Source organism: Magnolia sinica, chromosome 8, assembly GCF_029962835.1.
Source record: "Magnolia sinica isolate HGM2019 chromosome 8, MsV1, whole genome shotgun sequence".
NCBI classification, from domain to species: domain Eukaryota; kingdom Viridiplantae; phylum Streptophyta; class Magnoliopsida; order Magnoliales; family Magnoliaceae; genus Magnolia; species Magnolia sinica.
This window is the reverse complement of record NC_080580.1, coordinates 8,692,071-8,714,013: the sequence shown is the minus strand read 5'-3', so window position 1 is coordinate 8,714,013 and position 21,943 is coordinate 8,692,071. Positions and strand designations below refer to the sequence as shown.

At 41.7% G+C, this 21,943-nt stretch overlaps 2 protein-coding genes across 2 annotated transcripts; one reads left to right on the top strand and one right to left on the bottom strand.

The window, feature by feature from the left end:
* The first annotated feature begins 3,848 nt into the window (after positions 1–3,848).
* On the top strand, positions 3,849–6,135 carry LOC131252784 (mannose-1-phosphate guanylyltransferase 1). Its single transcript, XM_058253479.1, has 4 exons — positions 3,849–4,105; positions 4,741–4,803; positions 4,894–5,133; positions 5,434–6,135. The coding sequence occupies exons 1-4, from the start codon at positions 3,995–3,997 to the stop codon at positions 6,103–6,105; spliced, it is 1,086 nt and encodes a 361-aa protein (XP_058109462.1). The 5' UTR covers positions 3,849–3,994; the 3' UTR covers positions 6,106–6,135.
* Positions 6,136–19,481: 13,346 nt separating this feature from the next.
* LOC131252783 (DNA mismatch repair protein MSH6-like) lies at positions 19,482–21,697 on the bottom strand. Its single transcript, XM_058253478.1, has 5 exons — positions 20,987–21,697; positions 20,774–20,911; positions 20,244–20,323; positions 19,988–20,087; positions 19,482–19,900 (listed from the first exon to the last, which is right to left on the bottom strand). The coding sequence occupies exons 1-5, from the start codon at positions 21,341–21,343 to the stop codon at positions 19,739–19,741; spliced, it is 837 nt and encodes a 278-aa protein (XP_058109461.1). The 5' UTR covers positions 21,344–21,697; the 3' UTR covers positions 19,482–19,738.
* Positions 21,698–21,943: the final 246 nt, after the last annotated feature.

Below are 21,943 nucleotides of genomic sequence, written 5' to 3'. Positions count from 1 at the left end.
CTTTCCTAAGTCTGCGTCAATCCAGTCCGTCAAAATAGTGAGGATAAGGTGTGGACGATCACATGATCACAATCATTTCACCTGTGGAATCTAAATCGCTGGACATTTTCCTTGTTAACCCTCCATCTAATGTCTAATAATCCGACGGTTAGTATCATTCCGTCAGTGTGATTTTCTGTCCCCGCTCCATCAGCAATCGAACACATGATTTGGACGGTCTGGATTGGCGTACATATACGTTAAGTGCAATCGATGTGAGTGCAACAGTCTAGCTACACCATAGGCTGACAAGTGGCAGCTCATCAGAAGGACGGTCGTGTCCCATGTCCAAAAGTGTTGGACAAGCGAACCCAGGCACATGCCAACATGGCACGCATGTGTTAGATAAAAGCTGATCATTAGCATCTCGCACATGTGGCGACTACTCATGCGTGATTGTAGCCGTGCTGACGAATTCGGGTGATATGTTATGACGTGTACGGCTAAGCACCGTCCCTCTCCCGCAAGTGAGTCGACCCCCACACGATACGGAAAATGGAGCGGCAACACGTAATTTCCCACAACGAGAAGAAAACGCTGAAAAAGTTGGATTTGAGGATTTTAAGGTGATATGGAAGAACGAGTAAATGCTGGAAATCAAAAGAAAAAACCGAAAGAAAGCAGAGCAGATGAACCAACAGCTAAAGGCATGAAGAAGATCTTATGGAAAGATCGGAAATCTCGCTATAAAATCAGACGAGAAAAACAATATGAAATCTCTTGAAATTCAAAGAAAGGCAGCGAAGAAACCAGATCTTATGCAAAGATCGGAACGAGGAAGGATCCTCTCATGGATACAGAGGAATAAGCCGAGGAATATTCGGGAAACACTCCAAAATGTCGTGAAATACGAGAAACGCTGCGAGAAAACCAGATCCCTCGCAAGACTCATGGATTTCAGAAAAATCAAGATGAAGAAACCAGAAATCCTGAAAACGAACAGACTCGATGTAGAAAGAAAAAGAAAAAAATGGAGTAATCTTCAAAATCCTATCGAGCATCACGCGACATAACCAGATCTGAGATCTCATCTACATTACCGATTCCTCGACAAGATCTACATCCGACCGTCCAAAAACCAATCAAAATCCACTTCCAGATGTTGAAAAGGCTCAAGAAAGCTTTGAAAATTGCTATCCAGAACCAAATCTGCCGGGAAATCAATATAAAAAAAAAAAAAATCGCCGAGACCAGTAAAAAAGAGAGAACTTTCGAAGCATTTCAAATCTTACCAGAAATTTCGTCAGATCTTCGCCGGTAGGAAAAAGATCCGGGGGCTTTTCTCCGGACCCGATCTGACTTTCTCGCCGGCTTTTCCTCGCCTCCTCCTTTCGCTCTAAAGCCCGACTGTTTCGGTCTATTTATATAGCTGGCGGATTTCAAATTTTTTTTTTTTTATATTTTTATCCTTTTTACGGTTTAAGAAACCGGCTGACGTCCACGTACAGTGAGGCTTTTATTTGGAGCTTTCTCCTTTCACAAGCTACGATTATGCGGTATATAATTCCAAAACTACCCATGATCGGACGGTTAATATCGAGCAGGGAGACGTGTAGAAACCTCAGCCGTTCATTAGGTGAACTCACCGTTTGGGACGAGAGGGGCCATCGTTCAATGATCTAGACCGTTGGTTTTTGGTGTGACAACGGCAATGGGCCGTTTATCAATGTGGAAAGTTAATGTAATTCTATTCTCAACCGTCCATTGGTTGGTTACAAGATGAACTGATAGGATTTTCCTTCCGAGAAATTGTCTGAAGATAATTGATCCCGCAATAGATCAATGGTCCGGATTAAAGAATACTATGGGCCATTTATCACGACTAAAAATAGAAATCGGATTGCGTACTCAATTACTCAGTACGCTTTTATGGTACTTAGTAAATTCTGTTGGGACCACCGTGAATGTATTTCGTTTATCCACGTTGTCCATCCATTCTTCCATTCATTTTAGGGTCAATCCAAAATAATAAGACGTTCATCCATCTTGTCATATCATTTTAGGTACAGACTAAAAATGAGATAGATTCAAATCTCAAAGTGGACCATATCACAAAAAGCAATGGGGATTGACGCGTCCAGGTCTTTTTTACCTGACCAAAGATACAAAAGTAGCCGATATTCGTGTTTTCCTTCGTCTAGTAGAGCGTGGCACAGGATGACTTGACTCAGCAGGCTTGACTTGTCTGACTCGTTCAGATCTAACTCGATCCGAACTGAATGGATGAGTTGATCCGAATTGAGTTGAATTCATCCAATCCAAACTCAAACTAAGTTGAGTTCAAGTCACCTAGTGACTTGACTCGACTCGACACCAGAACCAACTCTGTCTTGACTCGACTCAATTTGAAACTCGACTTGTATATATAATTTTTTTATTTTTATTTAAAAAAAACCTTAGATCTTGCGTTTTAGATCTAAGATGCCATGTAGTTGATGGAGAGGTTAATTCTAGCAAGTGAATATAGGTTTTGAGTTGTGATTTTAGCCCACGGATACCCGCTCTCGGTGTCGACTCGACCCGACTCGGTACTTGTGATTGGTTCGGACTTAGTTCGGATTAGTTTAGACTCGGACTCGGACTCGGATTGGGTCAGGCATCTGGACTCGGTACCGAGTTGGGTTGAGTTTGGATTACGCCTATTTCAAAACCGAATTGACTGGATCAACCCCAACTCGGTCCAACTCAACTCGATGCCCACATCTAGTGTTGATTTTATGACCGTTGGATTGCAAATAGACATCATGAAAACACCCCAAGAAGTTACCAACACTAGGCATTCGATCCTCACCTTCCAGTGTTGTAGCTCACTAGAGATTTGGATATGCCTCTTTTTTAACATATCCTGAAATGATCTCACAAAATGGATGAATGGAAGATGAAACACATAACTTGGTGACTTCAATACACCACCGAGGTTAGTGGTTTGTGGTACACCACACAATCTGCTTCCCTGCTGCGAGACCCCGGCCTGACTCAAGACAGGCGCGGCAGTTACCGTAGGATTACCATGGCCCCACCTTGATTTATGTATTATGTATCCATGCTGTCCATATGTTTTTCCAGCTCATTTGAGGGCATCATTCAAAACGAAGCATCTTTACAGTAGGGCCAATATGAACCTCTGGGTCCTTGCTCTTTTTTTTAAATTTTTATTTTTTTACACGCACACACACCCCCACACACTCACGCTAGTGGAATTTCACCACCTATGGATACTGGAACCCACCGGGTGTTCAAACTCCTGAGAGTCTACCACCCGAGGAAGAGTAAGGATCCAACCCTAGTTATGCAGTTGGGTTTCACTTGGATCCATGTATCTATGGTCCAGACACTGGGCCTAGTCCTAAACCCACCAGCCCTTGCTCGCCCCTTTAAAAACGTAATTACACGGCCCAACGTTATCATGACACATGCAATTCATTCCAATACATCCTGAGATTTTAAACTAGTCTTACAGTCTAAGGCCAGAAAAACCGAAGCCCGGATGCTCGTCGCCAGTAGGGCTGTGAACGGTCGCAGGGCATGGGGTCGTCTACGAGCCCAACTTGAAATTTTTTGTTTGCTAGACCTTAGACGGACCTAGACGCCAATTGCATCCTATGGGCAGGGCTCTGTGGGGCCATTGTGATGTCCACCATTGTGACCTTTCTAGGTCCACCATGATATTTATTTTCTATAATAAGGTCACATATGCATGTAGGGGTGTACATCGAGTCGAACCGTGTCGAGCTCGCGGCTCGGCTCGGTCCTCGAGCTTGATTGGCCAGCTCGGGTCAGTTTTGTCAGTAACACGCTGAGGCCAACAACTTTGCCTGATTTAGGCTAGGCTCTCATATGTGTTGAATTTCTGGCATATTTTGTTTTGAATTTCTGCATGGTTTATGTTAAATTCTTAAATTTTGGGGGTGATTTTGTGATAGATCAACAAGAGTAGTTGGTTCTCCGTGCAACGATGAAGGCACTCATTCTCGTCGGAGGGTTCGGTACGCGTCTGCGGCCATTGACGCTCAGCGTTCCAAAGCCGCTTGTGGATTTTGCTAACAAACCCATGATTCTGCATCAGGTAATACCCCATGAGTCCATCTCTTTGAAATTGAAGCCTATGGGCTGGATCTGTTTATGCGTTTCTCTACTGTTGATTTCCAATGAATTGATAATCGTTTGCATAAGTTTATGTTCTATTCTTGTTTTGCTTGTCTGGATATATATCATATCTGAAATCCAGTTTCCTATGGAAGATGAGAAGAACCTTTTAGGGTGCAGTTCTCTATGTTTGGCATGGTAATCAGAATTGATGATAGGCAGGATACTGTGTTCCCACCTTTGCGCTCCAAATCATTTTCAGCATATGTTGCTGATGTTGATTTCGGGTAGACAAGTTGGAATTAACAGCATCTGACAATCCGAACCATCTCAAATGCAGGGGAGGACAGATTATGCCATTCGGTCTGCAAAAATAAAAAATAAAAATCAAACCAATTGCATTTTGGGTTGCATCCAAACAAACTCTATATTAGACACTTGAATCCCCCAAGCTTGCTTCCAGAAACTTCCAGTGTGTTTTTTTTTTCAAATTTATCCTCTGAATCTTCGTAGATGAATTTGCAGTTTCATGTCTTACGATGGATATGGGGTAAGTAAATTGCGTAAATTAACCGTAATCTGTCTATGTTTCTGATTTTATTTTATTTTTTTCAGATTGAAGCTCTGAAAGCCATTGGAGTGACAGAAGTTGTTCTAGCCATCAATTACCAACCAGAGGTAAGAGAAACGAACCTCAACCAAATCATTTTGCAGCTGATTTTCTGTTTTAAAATATTGATGATGTCAAGTCGTGTTTTTGCTTTGCAGGTGATGCTGAACTTCTTGAAGGAATTCGAGAGCAAGCTGGGGATGAAGATCACTTGCTCGCAGGAGAACGAGCCAATGGGCACTGCAGGTCCCCTGGCTCTAGCCAAGGATAAGCTGCTAGATGGTTCCGGTGAGCCTTTCTTCGTACTCAACAGCGATGTTATCAGTGAGTACCCGCTCAGGCAAATGATCGAATTCCACAGAGCTCATGGTGGAGAGGCTTCAATAATGGTAACCAAGGTATAATTGCATATCTATCATTTCTCTATGTGAAACCTTCGATTTTATTTTTTCATCGTGTTCCTAGGGCCCATGTTCAGCTATCCAGGCTGCTGAATTAATAATGGGCATACCCTGAAAAAAAGATCTCCTCAATGGATCTCCCTATATATCCATGGTGGACCCACCAGATCTCCTCAATTATTGATTCTCTCTCTCTCTCTCTCTCTCTATTGTTTGCTTGTTGATTCTTCAGGGTAGGTCAGAAACCTCCCCTGCTCAAATGGCTTGAATCATAAGAAATTCCATTAACTTGAATAGGTAGATGAACCATCAAAGTACGGCGTCGTGGTCATGGAGGAGAAGACTGGGAAAGTAGAGAAGTTTGTAGAGAAACCGAAGATCTTCGTGGGCAACAAGATTAATGCCGGGATCTACCTGCTGAATCCCTCCGTCATCGACCGGATCCAATTGCGGCCCACTTCGATTGAGAAAGAGGTCTTCCCTAAGATTGCTGCAGAGCAAAAGCTCTATGCAATGGTCTTACCTGGATTCTGGATGGACATTGGGCAGCCAAGGGATTACATCACAGGCCTGGGGTTGTATCTGAACTCCCTCCGGAAGAACTCTCCTTCCCGGCTAGCTGTCGGGCCCCACATTGTGGGGAACGTCCTGGTCCATGAGAGTGCAGTCATTGGGGAGGGCTGCCTGATTGGCCCAGACGTGGCGATCGGGCCGAACTGCGTGGTCGAGTCTGGGGTGAGGCTATCCCGGTGCACGGTCATGCGTGGGGTCCGCATCAAGAAACATGCGTGCATCTCCAGCAGCATCATCGGGTGGCACTCTACGGTGGGGCAGTGGGCCCGTGTCGAGAACATGACCATCCTTGGGGAGGACGTCCACCTATGCGATGAGATATACAGCAATGGTGGGGTTGTGCTGCCCCACAAGGAGATCAAATCCAGCATCCTGAAGCCTGAGATAGTCATGTGAGTGAGAGAGCTGACTTGTGTGCCGGATATTGATAATTTAATTAGTGTGTTATAGATAGAGGCAGGGAGGCCGAATTTCAATCCTGTTTGTACCATTCATTCCCAATGGCCCACCTGTTACGTACTTGCAGGCCCACTTGGGGCTTGTTTGGAACGTGGGATTAGGTGGTATGGAATTGTATTTTTGGTCCAATAGCAATTCTACCCGGCTTTTGGAAATAATGGGGAAGATTGAATTAATTTGAAGGTTTGTTTGGGAGCCTATAAGTGGAGGTAAATGGGAAATGGAATTGAAAGTAAATGACTTTAAAAATTTGTTTGGATGAGAGTAAATTAAATACTTTGAAATTCAATGTGTTATGTCTAGTGCCACAAACTTAGGCTGACTTAGACTTGCGATTCTGGTGGGACGTATTAGCACAACCCACACCCGATGACACCCAACCTTGATTTTTATGGGCAGGCCCACCATGATGAATATGTGAAATCCACTTCAACCATTAGATGCCTTACTAAATATGAATATGTGAAAATTGAAATCGTCTCCAACCATTAGATGCCTTACCAAATATAGGTTTGGGCCCAAAAAATTAGGCCTATCTAAGGAAGACAGTTTTCACAAACCTCTCCCCCAATTGTGTGGTCCACCTGAATCATGGATGAGATCTGCACACGGTTTCTAACTGTGTGGTCCATCTAAATCATGGATGTTTCTAATTGTGTGGTCCACCTAAATCATAAATGACGTTGAGTTTTTAGGACCTGGGCCTAACATCATGGTGGGCTCTAGGAAGGTTTCAACAGTGGGCGTTATTATTATCGCTGCTTCATGTGGTGTGGTCCACTTGAGGCTTGGATCTAAATCATTTTTGGGATCATGATATGGAAAAATGGATGTACGGTGAAGATAAAAACCCATACATCACACCACGACTCGACTGTCTAGCCAGATGGTGATCACCTGAATCCACTAGTAGAGCTGTACACAAGTCGAGTTTGAGTTGAGGTAGGCCAAGCTCGGCTCAGCTCAACCCCGCCACGACCCAAGCTCGAGCTCAGTCGAAACGAGCTCAAACGAGTTAATTTGAGCCAGTTTATCGAGCTAGCTCGACTCGTATACAACTCTAGACATAACATCATATCAATTGGGAATCCAAAGGTACGACTCATTGTGCCGGTATGGCCCTCCTTTATTAGTGGACCATCCTGATTTTTGTTTCAGATGATAATGACGGATCGAATCCATGACATGTTGATGTTGACGGTAAAGGAAAAAAAAAAAAAAAGGCCGCATCATAACTATTGATATATCAGCATCCTATTTTATTTTAATGGTAGTGGGTGAAGATTATGAAAGCCAATAGCGTTTGGGTTTCGTTTTAGACACTTGTTTTATTTTATTTCAACTAAGAGACTTCATGACTCCCTTTGGCTACAAAGTCCAAACATATCCATCTAACCATGCATGCCGGTTATGACATGCAGCAGGAACTTCATGTTAGAGGAAGTTAGGTGGGGCCCATCATAATGTTTATGAGAAATTCACCCAATCCATCCATTTTGCTAGATCATTTTATAACACGCCCTAAAAATAAAACAGATACAAATTCAAGTGGGCATTTGACAGAAACAGTACCAGGATTGAATATCTACAGTTATATATGACCGACCTTATAAACGGTATGGATGGTATATAAACATCATGGTTGGACCTTTGGAAGGTTTCAACGGTTGTCACATCCTTACCCACTTTTTCCCTTTCGTGCGTCTCACTTAGTTTCGTATCCGCCTCATTTTTGGGCCCATGTCTTGAAAAACAAAAAAGATGGATTTCTCACCAACATCGTAGTGGGTCCCACCTAGCTTCCCATCGCAGTTCAAAGGCATTCAATATCCAGTGGCACCGGTGTATTGTGGGCCCACGTGGCATGTTCATCTGACCTGTCGTCTACGTGGAAACGTGACTTTTAGTGCTCATCATGCTCATCATAGAGCTCAAAAGTCATACTTAACATTTCTAAGTCATGCTTAAAACATATAAATTCACATGGTGTGGCCTAAAAAACTAAATTTATATGGTGTGGGAGCATATAGATTTTTTATTATTATTATTTTAAATCATAAATGGGAGCAGGCTAGGTGTTTACCGGGCTGTGGGGCCTACCTTGATGCATGTGCGGTTCATCACATTTTTCAGCTTATTTTAAGGTGTGGCACATGAAATAAAATATATTTAAATTTCAAGTGGACCATCTCCCGAAAATCTCTCAACATTTTTGGGAAATATTCAATCCCAACTACTCCTTTTCTAGCCTAGCTCAACCTAGCCCATTTACCCCAGTCCATTCATTCAATCTAAGCCGTTTTACTAATCTAACCCAAGCGTTCGGAGATAGGGTGAGCAGGGGGCGTGGATTGGCTAGTGACCTGCCACTAGCCAATGGCTAGTGGGCATTGCTATGTGGGCCCCACCATGGCGTGTGTATTACATCCGCTTTGTCCATCCATTTTTTCGAGATCATTTTGTGGTATGAGCCCAAAAAGAGGTAGATCCAAGTCTCAAGTGGACCACGTCAAAGGAAAACGTGGTGATTGGATGCCCATCATTAAAAACTTCTTAAGGGCCACAAAAGTTTTGGATCAAGCTCATATTTTTCATTTCCCTTCATCCAGGTCTTATGACCTAATGAACATGTTGGATATCAAATAAAAATTACAGTGGGCCCTAGGAGGTTTTTAATGATAGACATTCAATCACCACTGCTTTTTTAACGCCCGAAATTCTGGGTCGAGCTTAACTCGGCTCCCGAGTTCCAAAACATCACTTATGCAACATAATTAATGATGGATGTATGTTGACTGTATTAGTGCATAAAACATGGAATAGATTAAGTCAAAACACAGATATGATTCAGGGATAAGTGAATAAAGCAAGCGGAAGACTTATAGAAAAATATGTGTACAAGTGTAAATCCCTGAAGTACATAACAAACCAGGTCGTATGAAAGTGTTACTTATCAAAATTATAAGTACCAAGTTACATCATTTAAATTTCTAAAAATAATCCCAGCATCCCGCGCATCAGACCAAGGCTCGCTAGAACCCGTCTGAAAACTGCATATAGGAGAAGCAGCCTCATCATCATCCAGCTCTCGCTCTGCCTCAGAAGTTGATCCACATCCGCAACATCAGAGCCTAAGACAGAGTCCGGTGGGTGTTTAAGACCGCCTAGAAACGTGGGAGTGAGTGATCAACTCAGTGGAACAATAAGGCACTGGTTAACATGTTATCAGTTCAATCAAACAGTAATGATAAAGCAGAACAATCAAATAAATCCTAAGTACTCTTGTTTAATGCGAGGATGTATGCAATATGATGCGTGCCCTCACGCGTACACCCTCAGTGTCTTCATCTTACGTTACGCATGACATCGCCTCAAAGTGCGGCACATCTACAAAGCACATGCAAATGCGGTGCATGAACATGATTAGTTGTTATTAGTCCATTTCACACAGCAGGATTGGGAAGCTAAGATACCTTCCTCATGTCACCATCCAAACAGTGATCCATACTAGGGTCGTCAATCCTAGACATCTCATACGATCATATATTTGAGGTCGTAGCAAAGGGCTCGTCACCAATCAATGCACGCCTTTCATGCCCTTACTACCACAGTTCGGCTCGTCACCTCATTGCGGTATCCAGGTATGCTCGAGGTCACTACAAAGGGCTCGTCACCAATCAATGTAGGCCGACAGCACGAATATAGTGTCCCATACCACCATAATCGGCTCACGAGTTTAGTTGCTCACTGGTCACTACGGGGAGGCTCGTCACCCCAGCGTAGGCCGACAGCTCGACCACGGTGTCCCATACCACCATGTCCGGCTCATGAGTTTTAGCGGATCAAGTATCATAGTTAATAGGATTTCACTGGTAAGTTCGGTACCCTAAATTCAAGCAATAGCGTCCATACATGGTGAACATACATCGGACAATCGGATTACTTGGCGAACTCGATTAGCACGAGCGCACGTTGAGTTGAGCGACATAGAGTGCGCAAACACTCCGCGTGGCCAAACCACTACCGACAACTCTAATACGGCTCGGGTTCGTCTCATACGTCCTACGTGGCGAAAGCAACCTCAACCACGAATATAGTGTCAATTACCGATTTCCTGGACTAAGGCATAGTCCCAAACACCTTACACTACTACAGATACTCATATGGATTGTAAAACAGTAATGGAACAACAACTTAAATCATGGTACATACACATCTGAAGAATCTCAACTTAACATAAATGTAAGCATATGTAATGCTTGAATTTAAATAACATGGAATGTAACTTGCATAAAGGAAATCATGCACATCAATAGGAGTATTGAGAATCACTTCTCAACGCCCGCAATAAGTGTAATAAGTTACACTTTAGATCATTCATGCATTTCTACAAACACTTAGCATACATGGAACAACATACATGACGTATGTTGAAATACATGCATTTAGACAATTCCTTTTACCAAGGAGTTGTCATACATGCCTCTAGCATACATACATGACAAATAATCATGGCAACCACAGGTGCATATTTTATACATATACGGTACTTATACATACACATAGAATACACAAATCTCAATATAACACATGCATAACAGGAAAGCAACGTACACACAACATTTGGCATGCAGAATCTCATCCATAACAAGAATAAATCATTCACTGGCATTGAAAGCCTTGAAAACCATAACCTATACACTTAAAGTCCGCACCTTAAGCGAAGAAAGAACCACCGAACTGATTTAGACGAGTTGTCTTCGTCAACGGCGATGGAATACCCTAAGACAAAGATAGAAATGAGATACAACAACACCAAAACTAATCTAAGCTCTAACACAGGTTAGGGTTAGATTAACTTACCCCAAAAAGAACTCAGAACCGTCAGAAGAACGATTCAAAGTGAAGGTTCAAAGATGAAGCAGAACAAGGAAGAATCCAAGATGATTCACCAACTTATCTCTCTCACTTTCTCTCTCTTTTCCACTCTCTTTCCAAGCTAGGGTTAGAGAAAAATTCGTATGGAAAAGAGGGCTAGGGTTTAAGGACTATAAATAGGCCTATTCTTGATGAAAATAACCCTAGGGTCAAGGTATACTTAGGTTATAACCAAAGTAAGCCTTTCTCGATCCAACGAAGCACTTCTGGTGGGCCTATAACCACGAAAGGTCAGACTTAAGCTCATTGACCACAGATCTAGGTCAGGCTGAGTTTTCATACCGACCGGCTCTTCAGATCAGCCGTGGCAGACCACACTCAATTCAACGGTCACGGAATCTCGATCAGGTCTATAAGCACTAGGATATGCCTGGGCCACCTTCCCTGATCAGAGGGTGAAATTGAGTCAGAATCCAACGGTCAAATAGCTTAAAATCGTCGCGCAAGCGTAACGACTCAGATTTCATAAAAACTTAATAAATTCCAACCGTTCTCACACTCTTCACTCCGAACTCAATCAAATCGACCCAACACATGGATTTGATTTTCGAGGAGATGGTCAAGCCCAACTCGATGACCGCAACGACCTAAGATCATCGCTATCGGTCTTTCGACGCGACGCGGTCCAGGTCCGATCCGGATCTTCCAAAAATTCCCGAACACCTGGATTTAGCGATGGATCTCGGATTTCAGAAGAGCTAACTAATCTACAAGTTTAGAGCCATGCAGATACAATTTAAAGTGATTGATGCGAATTTCACAAGCAATCGAGTATAGCGCTAATTACCTCGAAAACAACTACTTAAGGAAAGATTAGCACAAAAATTCCTAGGTCGTTACAATCTACCCCCGTTTGGAACCAAGCCCTAAAATGATTTCAAAAAACAGATGAACAGCGTGGATAAAACAAATACATCATGGTAGATCCCATGGACAACTAGCCACTAGCGTCACTAGCCGAGCCGCCTCCAAGCATGGAATGGCTTGGCCATAAAACATTAAAAAACTGGGAGTGGCAATGGGCCGGGTGCTGGATCCACCCCGGCTCCAGTCCTAAAAGCGCTAGCCCGTTAAGCTATCCGTATTGTTATTTTTCCCCCTTTTTGTTAGTTTGTTAGTACACAACCATGGTGCTTGTATGAAATCTCGTCCGTCCATCAAGGTTGTCCTACCATAAAAATGAGATGTGACAAAAATTAGGACGATCCAACCATGAAAATGGGATATTTCACGTGAATGTAAAATTTTTATGTGTTGTTTCATGATTTTCTATGGTGTACCCTATTTAATAGTTGGATTAACCTGATTTTTGGGTCATCTCATTTTCACGGTGGTATGATCTTATTGGAGGGGCAAGATGTTGTACAAACAGTATGGTGAAATCCCACCTAAGTGTCTGACCAGGCAGTTTTTTGGGATGTACGGCGAACTCGATGTGATGCACTTGATGGACGGAACGGTTGCCATGGATACACCACGGTATGCCCCACGTAGGTCAACCATAAGTTACGGTACGGTAAAAACCATGGATTTGAGATCCGGTATACTCATACAGCTTCTTTATTTTACGCATCGTCCATTATTTGGTCTTGAGTTTTGAGTTGGGTTATGTCCGTTCATTTGGTTCAGCCCATTGATAACACATAGGCGGATCAGGTCCGTTCATTTACTTAAATGGCCACGTTTTCCACCCCAAGCCCTTGGATCTCGTATTCCTGCCTGAGCAGGCCGAAAGCCTGTTCGCTCGGCCCATCCCATTGACAGCCTTGCTAGTCTGTGGGACCCACCACAATGTTTCTATATTATCCATGCCTGTCATCCGTTTTATCAGTTCATTTTATACACCCAGCCAAAAATTGAAGTATATCTAAAGCTCAAGTGGACCACGCCATAGGAAACGGTGGGAATTGAATACTACCGTTGAAAACTTCTTGGAGGCCAAAGAAGTTCTGGATCAAGTTGGTTTTTATTTTTATTACATTCATCCATGCCTGTGTGACATTATTAACGGTTTGGATGGCAAATAAACATCACTGTGAACCCTGGGAAGGTTTCAACGGTGGATGTCATTATCCCCACTGTTTTCGGTGGTGTGGTCCACTTGAGATTTGGATATGCCTCAATTTTGGGCCCATGCCTTAAAATGAGGTATGAGCTGATAAAACGGTTCGACGGCATAGATAAGATAAATACAGTGATGTGGGTCCTACGGAGTTTCCTCGGTACGCAATCCGCGCGAGGTGAAAGCGGGCGGGCATGGGTCAAGCCCGGACTGGGAATCCTTTGCATCACCAGCTTGACGCAGTGCCTAAAACACCCAAGTATGTGGGACCCATGATGATCTATATAGAAAATCCGATCCGTCCATCGTGTAATTTCCTAGTTTTTAGTTCTTAAAGATAAATATCAAATACATCCGCAACTTATATGAGCCACACCACATGGAACAATGGTGATGCAATGCCAACTATTTGTTGGTGTGCGGGGCCATCATGCTGTGCCTCCTTCATCAAACCCTTTAATCATGTTTAAATCACCATAATGAAGATAATATCCAAAAATTAACTTAATAAAAAATACAGTTGGGCCACACCATGTGAAATTTTTGTCTTTGGGAGCATTATTACATTTTTACCATTATTGTGGCCCATATGAGGCTTTAACCAAGCTCATATTCTTTATCTACACTCCAAATAATGGTTCTCACATGGTGGAAGGAGTGGATATTACATATTTAAGATGTCAGATCCCACAGAGCTTAGGTGTTTTACTCATAAAACAGATGCTCCCAGAATCTCTTCTCGAGCTGCGGGTGCATTGAAACTGACGAATTTTTTAAAATATTTTTAGCGAAAATATCGCGATATTTTAAAGATCTCGGCGATATTTTCTGCAAAACTTGCGCGCGCAATCAATTTATCCCATGGCCTACTATTCCACCAACCAACGATCAGGATCCTTCCTTAGAGCAAGTTCCAGTATTGATGGTCACACGGCTCGCCCATGGACAGATTATACAAATTAGAGGAACCTACACATTTAGGCACGTTTAAAACCTCAATGCTACTGCTGACAATATTCTTTTCCACCGTCCATCTGTGTGGGCCACCCTCAGATAATTAATGATTGAATATGTCTGCTCTTCTTAAATTACCCAAATTTCATCGCTGGTTTCCACGTGAGCCATCAATGGAGGAACCGACCCCACGTGGATCCGCATCTAACGGTTGGTACGTGCCAGGTCTAAATGCTTTATCTTTAGTGCCTTCTCCTTGACCTGGGTATGTATTCATCATATTTGCTGGATGGGAAGGGACGTTCATCGCCCAGTGACTAAAATGTGGGCAAGCATCCGGTGGATCCAGTCCGTCCACTTGACTTGACGGTAATAAGAAACTGATGGATAGGATAATCCATTCGATGTGATTTTTGACCAAGGGTCATGCGAGGACAGCACCCCACTAGATGTACGGATAGGATTCATTTCCCATCTGGTGCCTCTCAGGTATTGATGGATGAAAATCATTTTCTGGTCCAGAGAGACGCACCAGAGGGTGCCACGTATTTTACAGCGAGACGTAGCTTACCGATTCCTGTTATTCCTACGAGGCAAAAGGTCAATGTATACTGTTTGGTTAATCGCATAAATCATAGAATATGCTCCCTTGCATTTCAATTCAATATATTAATATGATGGCGACCTATCTAACTTTGAAGAGCACTTTTATTTTTATTTGCTCCACGCACTCTAAATTGGCATGTAATCAGATATTTTAAATATATTAAAAAAATACATTTAATAAGAAGTATAACGGAGACGTTAAACAGAAGCGGTTTTTGTGCCGAGTAAATCAGTAGGGTAAGCGTACTGAGTAAAGTCCGTGGAGCCCACAGTCGTCATTCGTGCATTGTATCAACTCCATCCATCTCTTTTATCATCTACTTTTACGGTTTTATAACAAAAATTAATCATATCCAAAGATCAAGTGGACCACACCACCTGAAACAGTGTGAATTGAATTCCACTGTTGAAAAGTTGTTGGGGGCCCACAGAAGTTTTATATCAAGATGATATTTGTTTTTTCCATTCATCCATGTCTTTGTGATCTTATGAACAGTTTGGATGAAAAATAAACATCATTGGGAGCTTAGAAACATTTCAATGGTGAAAATCAATACTTCCACTGTTTCCTTTGGTATGGTCTACTTGAGCTTTTGATATACTTCAGTTTTGGGCTCAACCCCTAAAATGATCTGAAAAAATGGATGGACGGCGTGGATAAACGACATGAATTCCCAGTGGGCCCAACAGAGTTTACTCAGTACGATAAGACTCGTATGCCATCCGATTTCACGTGTATAACGGGGACGCGGATTTCCTGCCAAAGCCTTTTGCAGCAAGATCCTGTGCAAGGATTTCGGATGGGCCCACTGCGACATTTTTGATAAATTCAACCCGTTCATCCATTTTTAGATATCATTTTAAGACAAAATACCAAAACTAAGGTATATACAAAACTCAAATGGGCCACGCTACATAAAACTTCTATGGCCTCCCAACAACTTTTCAACGGTAGAATTCAATTCACACTGTTTTAGGTGGTGTGGTCCACTTGATCTTTGAATATGATTAACTTTTGTTGTAAAACCCTAAAATTAGATGATAAAAGAGATGGATGGAGTTGATACAATGCACGAATGACAGCGGTGGGCTCCAAAGACTCTACTCAGTATGCTTACCCTGCTGAGTTACTCGGCACGCAAACGGCTTCCGCTAACGTCTCCGTTATACTTCTTATTAAATGTACTTTTTTAAATATATTTAAAAAGTTTAATGACGTGGCACTTATGGTGACGTTGACCAATGAAAACGCTGGAGGCAGGGAGTTCCTGCCTCCGGGAGGCAGAGGATCCGCACTCATTAATATGATGGCGACCTATCTAACTTTGAAGAGCACTTTTATTTTTATTTGCTCCACGCACTCTAAATTGGAATACGTGTGAGAGATCCTGGCCATTCGTTAGATATAGTTGACCGTGAACATGCCCTTTTCCGTAAATTATCTCAATCTACTCATCAAACCGACCACACTTGCATGGGGAAAATGTGCGGCTATAAAGAAAACCACAAAAAGCAAGTATATACCGTAGAAGTGTGTGGGCTGCTGGATAGGTTAGACGCCATGGATTTTGGGACAGGGGAACTACTGTACACGTGTACCTTATCTGGCACACGTGTGCTTCTTCGTCACGTGCCAAGATTCAACTGTTGGATCTCTGTTGGAGTCCGGAGTACGTGTTTGTCAACTCAGGTTGTGTTATTAGTGAAGGTTACGCGTAGAAGTATCATTGGATGGATGGTTGTATATTTGTATCCATGCATTGGCCCCAATCCAGTGCATCTCGAGGCATAGAAGTTACCGTGCCTCTCTGCCATTTATGCAAAGTTCGAAAATGTTGACTATATCGACACCATTCATCTGATACAGTGACTAGTGAATATTACGTTGTCTGATGTTCACTGTTCAATCAAACACTGAGTTCTTTATTATGTGCTACTTATATAGCTTGGGTGGATTTGAAAACCCCTGGATTTGAAATCCTCATGTTAGGTTTGGCACCATTGGATTCAAAATCGCCCGTGATCCAAAAGTAGATATGAATAATATATTTATATGAGTTTGAATTTAATTACTAAATCAACTTTAATATTTGTAATTAGTATATGTATATAATATGTTTGTTACAATGGTTGTAATAAGCCATTGAAATATAATTTGCTATAAAATGATGAAATTGCAAGTCTCGGATGGACTACAAGCTCAAGATAATACCCGAGTGACTAATCAACAATTTTTAACCGTTAAATTACATGAACAATGTTTGGACGACTTAGATCATTATATTAAAGTAATTATAGTAATGCAATTGATAACCTAATTGTTTTGGGATATCATCGGTGGGGCCATATGCCCAATGAATTAATACTCTAATGACACACATGTTACACATGCAACTCTTTTAATTGTTTTGGGATATCATCGGTGGGGCCATATGCCCAATGAATTAATACTCTAATGACACACATGTTACACATGCAACTCTTTGGAGGATTTTAGATATAATCCAAGCTTTTATTGGGGTTTTGAAAACCCCAGTTACCTTATGGTGCCAAACATGCTAGGAGATTTGAAATTCCTTCTAACCCTTCCAAATTCATAGTGCTAAACAACCTTTGAAGGTTATTGTACGAAATTGTGGACCTTATGGGATCAATCTCGCTACGCTCAAACTCCTTATTGTGTACTTTGATTTCTTTCCCTTTAAAAAAAATATTTGCTTCTCAAATTTCCATAGCCCTTGCTATTGGATTGAGCAATACAACCTTGCCAAACATATCTAGATTATGATATAATCCCTATCTAAGTGAGTCTTTATATACTTGTTTAACAGACTGCTTCGTCCACACGCGTCGTTCTACTTTTAGCAAGTAACATACTAGCAAATGATATGTGGTGAAAGACATTATAGGATATAAGTATGATTTTGTCCATCATTTAATGCATGGTGTTAACACATGACGACATCTTGTTAATTTGGATGGATGAACCGAAATAAGTATAAACATTTGAGCCGAAGGCACCAAAATGCTGTGCCTTCGGAGATGAGTCAATTATTTTGCTATGGGCAGGAATTTTTAGTTATTCTTAGAAAATAAAATTACTAAATTACCTTTAAATATGTATTTTTTTAAAAGGTATAAAATTGAGCAACTCTTGAAAAATTAAATTACTAAATTATCTTTATATTTTTTTTCTTTTAAAAAGTAGTAAAGTTGAGAATTGTGAGACCCACCCGGTATGTATATGAAGTCCAACTTGTCCAAGGTATGCCCCCCACCATGATTATCACTATAATAAAAAATCTGGTTGATTGAATCATCAAGGGTTGCACTTGAATTTGTAAGTTTTTGAGTGATGTATATTATTTTCTATGGTATGATCAACTAGATCCTACATTTGAATGGGTTGTGGAATACATTGCTGTTAAAATTGGTTTAGCAATCCTAACCTTTGATTTGTGACACTCACTAATAAAAATAAGACATTCTTTATTTTTTAAACCAATATTCAGATAATGAAATTATCTTCAATTTTGGTTCGTGATGCCTTAAAAATGGCACAGATAAATTGGACAGTTTAAATTGAATTACTTACTCACCACTAAAGAAAATTTTATATAATTCCTAAGTGCATGCGCATCATCATCATACTTTTAGAGTATTAAACTTTGGGCACAGGTGGATTACTGTAGGGCCCATCCTAATGGATTTATCTTACATCCACTCTGTCCATCCGTTTCTTCAGCTGATTCAAGGACATGAGCCATAAAACACATTAGATCCACATCTCAGGTAGACCACGCCACAGGAAGCAGCAGTGATTGAATTCCCACCATTAAAAACTACCTGGGAGCCACCATATTGTCTATTTTCCATGCTAAGGTGACAAAAATTTGGATGAAGGGACTACACAAATATCAGCTTGATCAAAAGCTTTTACTGCCATCCAACAGTTTTTAATATCAATCACCAATGTTTCAGGTGGTGTGGTCCACCTGACATTTAGATTTTTGAATTTTTGGTGTGGGCCCTAAAATGATATCTGGATAAACGGATGTATGGCATGGATGTAGGACACGTACATTAAGGTGGGCCTCACAGATAAGTATCCACCCACCTCGGGAGAAGAGAGGTGGAATTGGAGAAGGTTTCTCTAACAGAGTGAAGAAACGTGTGGGTACTTGAAGTCCTCTCTTATCAAAGCTAAGAGCATTTTGTGCCGTTGATTAGTGTGGGTCCCACCAAATGTAATCACAGACGGCAAACAAGCACCGCAGGAGACAACTTGCTAATCGGTTAGGTCACAAGAAAGATGTGATCACATATAGAGAGGGGAATGATCACATGCTTTCGATCCCGTAGTAGTTACCATACGCACAAGCTGTGTGGGGCCCACTCCGTGTCGTGCATGTGCGTGAGACGGCTCATGGGCACCGTTCATCCCCGCAATCTTCATCAAAATCTCTGGTGGGACACAACACGTACGGGAGCAATGTGCAATCATGCAGCCTATGTATTTTCACTTGTTTTGGCGCCAGGTCAACTTGACTCGAACAAGTGTTTACTTGACTCAACTCAATATTTTAATAATTAAATGCAAAGGCATTTAGCCTGTGTGGATTTTTAATATATTTGAAAACAGGTATTCTATATAGGATACCCGCATCAAAATGCAAGTGCACCATAGCTCACTGGTAGTGTGCCTTCACTGATTGGAAGGAAGAGGTCGCCTGATCAAATCTCACGTTCCTCTTTTCTTTTCTTTTCTTTTTTTTCTTTTTTTTCTTTTTGAAAAAAAGAAACTGACTGGTCAAGTGACTCGATCAGGTCATGATGGGTCGCATAGAGTCAACCAAGTTTTCTGAGTCTTCAATGAGTATTGTCAAGTCCAGGCTGAGTCAAGCTCAATAGCTAGTTTCCAAGGGACTCAGCTCAAATCTCATTGAGTCAAGTTGACTAGGCCGAGTTTTGAGTCGAGCCACCGACTTTTAGAACTATGGTTACTTAAAACTAGGGAGAGAACAACGAGAAAGCAAACATACCTGCCAAACGTGCAACATTAACACCATAACTTTTGGGACATGCACCAGGTGTCAGTCTGTAAAGGAATATGACTTCTTCAACACCTCCAACCCCTTTCCCAACTTGGCATGCCATATGGCATAGAGACACCTACGGATAAAATATGCCAAAATGAGCACATGGGCATGCCAAATTACAATGGAAGATTTCAATAAGAGAGATTAAGAAAAGTAATACATGGGGATCTTCCTCATAGTCCACAGCTAACCGGTGATAGTGAGTGGAAAATATGCCGCGACACTTAATTTTCTGGACAAAATGCTCTAATACAGATTCTCTGCCAAGGATAATAAGACCAAAAAGAAGTTAAAAGTTGAAAGGACTTGTATATTAAATGGGAAATCTTTTTCAACAAAAAACCGAGAAATGACAACCGGAGATTCTTGTTTAATAAATTGAAATGGAGAAACTTTCGTCTCAAACTGGCACTCACGCAATAGCTTGTCCATCTGAAGTTGATGTCCCCCGTCCAAGTTCATCCAATGCCACCAGCGAATTATTGGTAGCAGACGACTTCAATGAACAGTTGACTAGATGTTACACAGAATCCAAATGCATAGGCATAGTTCTAAACTTGATAAATAAATGAATCTTGCTAAACCAAAATGCAGCCACATACCAATCTAGCACACTGGAGACATCCCAACCAGGCATCAGTGGTTGGTGCATTCATCAGGCAGGCCACAGGTGTAAGTTGAACATGGAACATCAGCAAACTTTACAAACCAACTTTGTTTTGCCAAGTATGTGGGTCACCTGATGAACTGGCCACCCTGATTTTAGATCATGGTCATCCAAACAGTGGGGCTCACCCATGCATGTGTGAGGGTCGCACTCATGCAGAGATGTCTCTTGGGATTAGTAAAGTTCTGAAGAAACGGATGGGTAATCATACAGTTTAACAAGATAAAACAAGAAAATTTGTATGCAATTTGATAGAGCTGAATTCTAGGAAAATATTACCAGCATAGCTGCAGTCTCTGAAAGTTCAGTTAGGAATGTACTTTGGCCTGCCATTATATGGTCCCTAGCACCCATTCGAACAAAGATTTGATCGACGGGTGACAACTCAAAGCTTTCTGCAGGAACATCTGCTCCAATCTGTGAAGAAGAAATGAAGTGAAGAAGGGCCACAACAATGATGAACCGACACACCTATAACAAGAAAAGCCTTACCTGTGCCAAAATCACAGTCAAGCAAATTTGGCGAAGGAGAGTGGATTTTCCGCCCATGTTGGGACCAGTGAGAAGGATAAAGCTGGGGTGTCCAACTCCACCAACATTCACATCATTGGGGACAAAAGAACACTTCCCCAAGGCATCACTTCTGAGAACAGGATGCCCTAAACTTTTAGCAGCCAAACATGGAACAGCTTCACGTGAACAAGAAATGTCTATGATAGTTGGGCGGCAGGTCGGCCCTTCATAGTAGCCACTTGCAATTGCCAAACTTATCAAAACATCTAGCTCTGCATCAGACATCAGCCCAAGTCCACTTAAATAATGGCAAATACTCCTGATGGTAAGATACATAATATAATGAAGGGACACTTTCAAGAATACCCCTAAAAAATAATTAAAATTTAAGAACACCACTCAGACTTAAAAAATAAACCGAGCCCTCTCATATTGTACCTGACACGTGTCAAATAAATGATGGTGGACTTACCCTGGTTTGGTCGATTGTCTTGGTGGAAGTCCCGAAACATATCGGCACTGATTAAAAAGGTTCACATGATACATATTGGTATTAATAGACTTAACACAGAGGCTCTTATCTTTACCAATATGAACAGATTTTGGTGTTAGTCTTAACTTTGGCCTATGTGGATGGTTAAGTTGTGCAAGTATCAAGCAATTGATGTAATACATAATCAGTATGATGCGGACATCAGTGGTGCACCCTTTAGAGTGTACCAGAGGAGGAGACATCGCCGATAGAGTACCAAAGTGGCGGTCAAAACCGTCGGCAAATGCCAAAAAAACCGCCGCTAAATCCTTTGCCCACAGTCAGCTAACAGCCGGTAAAGCCTCAGTCAGTAAAGGCTTTACCGGCGGTCAGCACCTTTACTGACAATTGTGCTGGACGCCGCTAAATCGCCAGTTTTTTACTACACTACCAGAAAATTGGTC